This window comes from Centrocercus urophasianus, unplaced genomic scaffold (genome assembly GCF_019232065.1).
Source record: "Centrocercus urophasianus isolate 14NV4802_14NV808 unplaced genomic scaffold, USGS_Curo_1.0 seq_22, whole genome shotgun sequence".
In the NCBI taxonomy this organism is placed as follows: Eukaryota; Metazoa; Chordata; class Aves; order Galliformes; family Phasianidae; genus Centrocercus; species Centrocercus urophasianus.
This window is the reverse complement of record NW_024884778.1, coordinates 12165287-12173484: the sequence shown is the minus strand read 5'-3', so window position 1 is coordinate 12173484 and position 8198 is coordinate 12165287. Positions and strand designations below refer to the sequence as shown.

General features: G+C 36.1%; 2 protein-coding genes across 2 annotated transcripts in view; one reads left to right on the top strand and one right to left on the bottom strand.

The window, feature by feature from the left end:
- The window catches only part of CACNA2D3 (calcium voltage-gated channel auxiliary subunit alpha2delta 3), a 397031-nt gene that overhangs the window by 323945 nt on the left and 64888 nt on the right, over nt 1-8198 (top strand). The gene's annotated exons all lie outside the window — the stretch shown is intronic.
- LRTM1 (leucine rich repeats and transmembrane domains 1) lies at nt 1894-5885 on the bottom strand. Its single transcript, XM_042823410.1, has 2 exons — nt 5366-5885; nt 1894-2327 (listed from the first exon to the last, which is right to left on the bottom strand). The coding sequence occupies exons 1-2, from the start codon at nt 5883-5885 to the stop codon at nt 1894-1896; spliced, it is 954 nt and encodes a 317-aa protein (XP_042679344.1).

Genomic DNA, 8198 nt, shown 5'->3' with positions numbered 1-8198 from the left:
AAAAAAAAAAAAAAAAAAAAAAAAAAAATAGAAAGCAATTGATTGTTTTCATTGTGTGCTGGATTTACATTAAAACTGAGATGCTTAATTTCTCCTGGACATGAAAGTAACTGCAGATGCAGGATTGAGCTTTAAAATTTACGTTTCAATTATTACTAAGTAGATAAGAGCAAGGGTTATATGACTTCTGCCATACAGCTCATTATTCAGTTGGGGCTGAAGTTGCTCTAATAAGACTTGGTCTGTGAATCTGTTTGTTGAAAGAAGATCAGAGGTCTCTGAATGCCATGGCACAGCTTTGTTTTATTCTTATTGGAGAGACAGCTGCTGTCCTCAAGTCTTCTGGCCATTAAAATACACTAGCAATATTTTTAGCAAAGCAGGTTTAGGGCAGATACTATGAAAAAATCTGCAGACTACAAGCAAAGTTGATTGCTGCATCCACTTCCTAGGCAGAGTGTTAATCCATGTCATTATGAAGGTTTAAAAGCACCTTGGACAAACATTTGCCACAAATAGACTGGACGTTACTCAATCTAGTCTCAGAAAAGGTAGATGAAGTAGCTGATCACTTTGGTTGTTTTGAGACTATAATTTCTACAAATTATTTGGAAAATACTACTGCACATTCAAAATGTTCTTTGTGTTTTAAATTGGTTACTGTGGTTTTTGCTTTGGTGTCCTCTGAACAGGGCTGGAAAAAGGGCAGACCCTTGAATTAATTCAGCTGGATGCTTTCTCTTTGAAAATGTGCCAACATGCAGCTAGGTGATCCTCCCTACTGAAGGGCAGCACACTGATCAGGACTCCATTCGTAGTCCTGAGGTTGTGTGGATCTTGGATTTAGGAGTTTCGGAAACGTCTTTAGCAAGCATGTATCCCACTGGATAACAGGTAGTGTCTCTTCTTATATGCAGTGTATGCTTATCTCAGAGCCTGAAACATAGTGTAGCATTGCTTCCTCCTCCTATGATTTCTCAGCTCTCTTTCTTTTTCCTTGCAAGTACTTTAAAGATGAAATGTTAACAAGCTATTTCCTGTTTTCTAAACTCCTTAATGGGGGCAAATTAGGAGGTGGGAAATAGTATTTGGAAACATTGCAACAATTTTGTAAGTTATCAGTGTATAGTCCAGCCAGTTCTAAAACTGATTATAAATTATATTTCTGAATACATACCAGATATTTTAAGATCTTAAACTCTCATCATTTATGTTTTTCTTTGCAAAAATCTCTCATGTTGAGTGCTAAGTGTAGGCACACCATTATTCGTATATTGTACTAATATTACATCAAAAGCTAGGAGTGAAGAGTGGAATACTTGGAAATAACTGTGTTAAAATTTCATTCTGTTACACATTCAGCCTTACATTTTGGCTTCAGAATATATAAAGCAAAATATAAGTACGGATATATGCAATATATCTTATAATAAAATAAAATATCTCTGGACATGAGGAAGTATTACTTTTCAGAAAGGGTGGTCAGGCACTGGAACGGACTGCCCAGGGAGGTGGTGGAGTCACCAACCCTAGGGGTGTTCAAGGAAAGACTGGATGTTGTGTTGAGGGACGTGGTTTAGTAGGAGCTATTGGGAATAGGTGAACGGTTGGACTGGGTGATCTTTTAGGTCTTTTCCAACCTTGGTGATTCTATAATTCTATGATTCTAATAAGTTGCATCCTGCTACATAAATATACCTTAATGTATAGTTCAAGGAACATATATATGGAACACATATATATATATGTGTGTATATGTATATACACACAGAGAATTTCTTGAATGTGAAAAAGAAAATAAAAGCAGTCATAACTATTAAACCTATTTAGGTTCCAAGCTTTTAAACTGAAGTGAGGGCTCTTTATTTTCAAGAAACCAGAGACAAAAGTAACTCAAGCCAAGGAGCTATCAAATGGCTCTTTTTCCTCAGGAGTCCCATGCTGTCTTGCAGGGGCCAAATGTTCTCTGTGGTATTTAGCAGTAATTGCAGCATAGGCACAACCATAAACAGCAGCTGCCAACATCATTAGACACACAATTCCACAGACAACTCCAGTTATTACTACAGTGGCAATTGCATGACGCAAATTAACAGGCCTCGGCTTTGGTTTGGGTTCACAACTTAGCCTGCTGTTCTCCCCGTGTTCATTGTGGTGAGAGTGCTTCAGAGAACTCCTGTGCTCAAAGCTGTGGTGATGAGTGGTGGCCAGATGAGTGTGAGCTGTCGTAAGTGGGCACGCCCCAAACAGTTCATAAGGAACTTTCAGGAGGTCCTTGCCCTTCCGAATCCCTGGTGTTGCACAGATGATGCCATCACTTATTCCTCCTGAAAAGAAAAATTAAAGAAACCCAACAGATTATGATCTTAATATTTTGTGATTTCTGAATTCTCTTCACGTAGAGTTTACAGATACTCGAGGTACATTTATAGTCAGTGTTGACTTTATACCTTTAAAGATGTCCAACTATATCTAGAAAAAGGGCAACAAGGCAAGTGAAGGGCTTGGAGAATATGCCTTAGGAGGAGTGACTGATTGAACTAGGGCTGTTTAGTCTGGGGAAGAGGAGGCTGAGGGGAGACATTGCTTTCTTCAAATACCTGAAAGGTGGTTGCAGTAAGAGTGGAATTGGTCTCTTCTAACTGGTGACAGGTGATAGGATGAGGGGAAATGGCCTCAAGTTGCACCAGTGTGAGTTTAGTTGGCTATCAGAAAAGACTTCTTTACAAAAAGGGTTATTAAGCACTGGAATAGGCTCCCCAGGGAGGCAGTTGGGTCACCATCCCTGAATGTGTTTAAAAACCATTTGAATGTGGTGCTCAGGGACATGATTTAGCAGTGAATTGCTAGAGTTAAGGTAGTATGGTTAGGTTGTGATTGGACTTGATGATCTTGAAGGTCTTTTCCAACCTGAACTTCTCTATGATTCTCTCTTTTTCCAGTTAGATCAAAGGTAAGAATATTGCACTTTAACAATCGTGGAAGAAATTATTTGCAAGTAATAACTTTCATCAGAAATTGTTACAAATGCAAAAGTAAAGAGCAGCAGTCAAGTAAACGTGAGCAAAAAAAGTCATAGATAAAAATAAGAGATATTGCTAACAGCAAATTCATTGCTTTCAAATTTGTATTATTACTTCTTTTTCTAAATTTTTTAAAAAAAGAAATTAATATATTAGTAAACATATCTTACTTGATTGAAATAACCCGTGAAATAATCATTCTTCTGACATCATGCGTTAGTTATAATGAAATAAAGAGAAAGTATAGTAAGTTGAGTACATGAACAATGTTTTCAAGGTTTGTGGTAAGAAAATATTCAGAGTTCTAAAGAAGTTAAGATTAATCAATCTATTACTTGTTCAAGTGGTAAACTTCATAATTGCTCACAGCCAGCTTCTGCAGCCTCTCAAAGTATGTTTTTAGTATAAACGGGAAATGAAGTAGGAAGCCTTAGTCTTGGTAAATCACACCGTTGTTCCTAAGCATGTAGAGCAACACACACAGGGAGTTGCTTTCAGAGTTCTAATTAGGCCATACATCACATCCTTAGGAGTATGGTGTGCTGAGGAGTCAACAAGGCCAAAACCAATGTTTACATATTTAAAAAGTTTAACTTAATCAAGTTAGTTGAATTTTCGCCCTCTTCTCTGTCTGAAATAATCCACCTTTTACTTAAATCAAGGCACAGAAATTTTTATCCTTAAAAGATTTTATTTGAGGAAGTAGTGAATAAAAATGGACTCAGATGAAAATCTGGAGTCTACTTCACCAAAAATATTGAGGATATTCCAAGATAGAGATGAGTATAGAAGGTTGTCCTGCTGAAAACTCACGCTAAAATTTATTTCAGGGAACAGTTCCTGCATAATGCAACTTTAAGCCCTGGGACAGTGTAATGTCTTATCACCCAAAATGTTAAGATTGAGAGGAGTTTAGGCTTTTGTCTATTCTAAAACATTATTTCTGGAAGTGGGCTTATCTCCCGGAAGACTTTTTCTATGTCCCTGTGTTGATAGTATAGTTTTCCAACTAACCTGCAGACTTCTGATGCTGCAGTACAACACAGGCAATATGGACTATCTTCTCATGTTCCGTGTTACCTTCAGGTATAGATAGTTCATCATGTTCAAGCATCAAAGCTTGATTTAGAGAAAATTAAATTGCAGAGCTGTTTTGAATTTTGAGAGTTTGAACATACCTCCCAGGAGAAAGAAATTTGCTTTAGTGCTTAAAGTCTTTCCTGCATTCATTGTAAGTAAAATGTATATGAATAAAGTGCTTTGGAATGATAAAAGCTTGTTTTCTTTTTTTTAATATTGTAAAGTTTCTCGGAGCTCTGGAAGCAAAACAAATTCTTAAATACGTAAAATTAGATCATGTTCTTTTTTATAAAGCATAACTCTAGAACATATTTGAAAGCAAGCGTGAACAAAATATGAAACTACTTTACATATAAAATTTCTCAGGTGGTGGTATTCCATATATCAATCAGGATATTACTAGTAAATTTAGTACTACAGCAAATTAAAAAGTAATATCAGGCAAGAGTAGGCTTCTATAAGATGCAACACATTTTTAGGTAAGTATTCTTATAAGGAAATACCAAGTTGTAATTTGAAGAGAAATTAGAATCCCAAGTTCTCTAAATTGGTACTGATACCTGTGTTGATGCTTAGTCTCATGCATCAGGAGGAGGGAGGATTGAAGGAGGGAGATTTAGGTTGGATGTTAGGGGGAAGTTCTTTACAAGGAGAGTGGTTAGGCCCTGGAACGGGTTGCCCAGGGAGGTTGTGGATGCCCCGTCCTTGGATGTGTTTAAGGCCAGGTTGGACGGGGTCCTGGGCAACCTGATCTGAATGCGTATGTTTGGTGGCCCTGCTAGGCAGGGGGGTTGGAACTACATGATCCTTAAGGTCCCTTCCAACCCGGGTGATTCTGTGATTCTGTGATTAGGTAAAAAGCTTCTGGATGTTAGGTTGGTTTCTAGCAAAAGCATTTTGGTAGTATTAAGACAAGTACATGTGCTCAAGTTATGCTTGTTTTATATGTAGATACAGATATGGATGTATATATGTATATATATATACATTCACTACAGACATGTATTTCTAGAATATATGAATGCAGACTGTAGTCTCTCTCTCTCAGTGTAAATGATCCTCTATGATTCTAGTTGGCCACCTGTAATTATGAGCACACCTATATTCTGGGCTATGCATAGGAATGTATTTTAGTGTGTTTATTTGATAGCATGATGCAGGATGTGAGGGAAATTGGTCCGCTATAGTAGTGAAGATCAGTTAGCTGCATTTGGAAGATTGTGTTCTCATGTGCATCGTATGTAATAAGGATAATTCCTTACCTCTGTATAAAAAACTCTCCAACCACAGTTTCAGGCCAAAGACATTGCAATTACATAGCCAGGGATTATCCTTGAAAAGAACAACTTTCAGGTTTGGAAGTGACTCCAGCAAAACTCTTTCCATTTTCTGAAGCTTGTTATGCTTCACTGACAGTAATGTAATATTCCCTGTGCTGTTTCCAAAAGTCTCAGGCAAACGTACAATGCTGTTGGATGACAAGTCCAGTTCTTTGAGGTGTGGGAGGAAACTGAAGGTCTTGTTTTCTATATAATGAATCAAATTTCTAGTTAGGTTTAGAACCTGTAGGTACCGTAATTTTTGTAAAGCACCTGGTGCAAAACTTGAGAGAGAATTATTAGACAAGTCTAAGATTTTCAGCAGTGGTGTTCCAGTGAATGCGTTTTGGTTGATTCTCCAAATGCGATTATTCTGCAACAGCAGTATCTGAGTTTCAGGTGGTAAGTGGGCAGGAATTTCAGTAAAACCTCTATTCTTGCAGTCTGTGGTCTTTGAAGCCATATGGCATAGGCATTTTTGAGGACACCCGTGAGCCATGTGTACTGTGAAGACAATGCTCAGCGCCAAAAGCCAGTTACCTGTACCACAAATGAAAGCAGCAATAATGCTTTGAAATTATTATAAAATATTTGTCTTTTGACAGTACAGAAGTCAATAACAAAAAAAAAAAGCTTATACAGTACATTCATAAGCCATAATGTAGATAGCATAAATATAATTCATAATTTTAACAGTGCATGAATAAATCACAGATATTATTGAAATACTTTTATAGAATGGAGTGAAATAAGTGCTCCCAGCATCTTTAAGTGAAGTACTGCTCATGGCTTTATTTTAAGTATAAATCACTTTCAGGAGGTTTTGCTATCAGCAAAGAAGTAATTGAAGGGAATTGTGTGAAGTTTCTAAAATTACTAAATTGTAATGTTCCTCTGTGTGCAGTAGTAATAACTTTTAGCTATCTTGTGTCAGAAGAGTCATTTTTATTTTTATTTTTAAAGTTTTACTACCTAAAAAGAATTAAGTTAACGTACTATGAAAAGAGTGACAAGCTTTAAAGGCATTTCCATAAAAAGCAGTTAATAGTACTTTTTCAGCAACCTTTATATTTGTTCTTTAAAATATCTATGTTTACAATTGCTTGGATTCCAGCTGTATTTCTCATAGATACACGTTTCTACTCTCTCAGCAAACATTTGTCAAGAAACTATTATAAAGATAAATGAGGTCACAGGAGTACTTAACACTATTTAGTATTTATCATTTATAATTATCATCTGTTCCCTGATATTCAGGTCAGCCCTAACTGAAAAAAAATATATCATTTTTCTTTCACATATTGCTAGTGATCTTCCATTGTATAGGAACGTGCAATTTTATGCAAAGCATGAAGTTAAAATAAATAATCGAATGATGTTAAGTGATGTGAGTTTTTCTGAATAAAGAGAGTCAGTGATAAATTCTTTTTTCACGTTGGTTTTGAGACACCTCAAACCATTTTTACTACTTGCTATTTCAGAATGAAAAATATTTTGGTCAGTTACTACTTGAAACCTTTGGAAATTAAAGGATACATTGGCTTACAAAGATCAAATATTAATTAGTAATAGGGAATACCATGTGGAAGGAACAAATATGTGATTAAAACATTGAATATAAAAAACACATACATGAAAATATGAATGAAAGTTTTACTTTGAGGGTGCAGTTTAACTGATAAATTCCTCATTAATTTTCCCTGTAAAATGAAATTGCATTCACATTAAAATTATAAATAATCCTCTGCCATCCTTGAATTCTATATTGTAAAATTCATTAGAAAAAAAAACAAGAAAGCATACTTGTAAATAAGTTAAGCATTACATTCAGTTCATTACATTGTTCTGCAACAGTTGGTTTCAGGAACTGACATACAGCTTCCAACATGGCATTAAAAATAAACATGAGTCAAGGAAATGCCTAAAGAACAGAATAGCCTCATTATTAGTCTGAATGCATCAGTATCTCACCTGTCATTCTGCTTTGCTTGTTTCCCACCTTGAAGAAGACTCAGTCCAGTTTTCTGAGGTAGAACAGTAAATGTACACTTTATTCTGGTTCCTCCTTCAAAACTGTAACATGCTCATCCAATTTCTTCTGCTTGTTTTATTTTTGTGGTGTTGTTTTTAGTTTTTTTGTTTTAAGTTTGTATCCTTGGCTTGAGTAGAAGTGCTACAATTTCTAGTGAGTTAATCCATCAGCCTTTGTTTTTTTTTCTTTATCACAATCTTTTTTTCCCTCAACGTCCATTTCTGGCTCTCAGAGTCTTACCCTGCTTCTTTTAATCTGTCAGCAGGCCATGCAAAGAGTGTCTGTCAACTCTAACTGGACAGCTGTAACATACAAATCATGACCTGATAGCCCCGTCTTTTTGATTATTTAATCTGCCTCACATGGAAGGCAGGAAAATAAAGCTGCCTTTTAAAATCCACTGTAGTTTCTGAATTGTGGTGGATTATTAGCTATGCTGTGTCAATTTTTGCAAGATCAGATGACTCTGAACAAAGATTCTGATTATCCTGAGCTGTGACTGGAGGCAGTGGAGTGTGTAATATTGCCAGGAATAGTCATGTGGGTTGATGATATGGTTTTGACAGTGCACTTGTTTGCTCTTCTAAGCTTATTCATCTGACATCCATTAGTTGTGCTGACAGGCTTTTCTTGCATGGGAACACAGAACTGGTGTCTCATTCTATAAAAATGGCAATGGACACCAAGAATACTGAAGAAATTTATTTCCAAACATTATTTGAAAAAAAAGGAGTGTGTTCTTAC

Bases quoted from the DNA above. Each gene is read 5' to 3' on its own strand.
- LRTM1 (XM_042823410.1), bottom strand. From the start codon at position 5,885: ATGGCTTCAAAGACCACAGACTGCAAGAATAGAGGTTTTACTGAAATT. The intron at 2,328-5,365 runs GTAAGGAATTAT...TTTTCTTTTCAG, and splicing joins GGAGAGTTTTTTATACAGAG to GAGGAATAAGTGATGGCATC.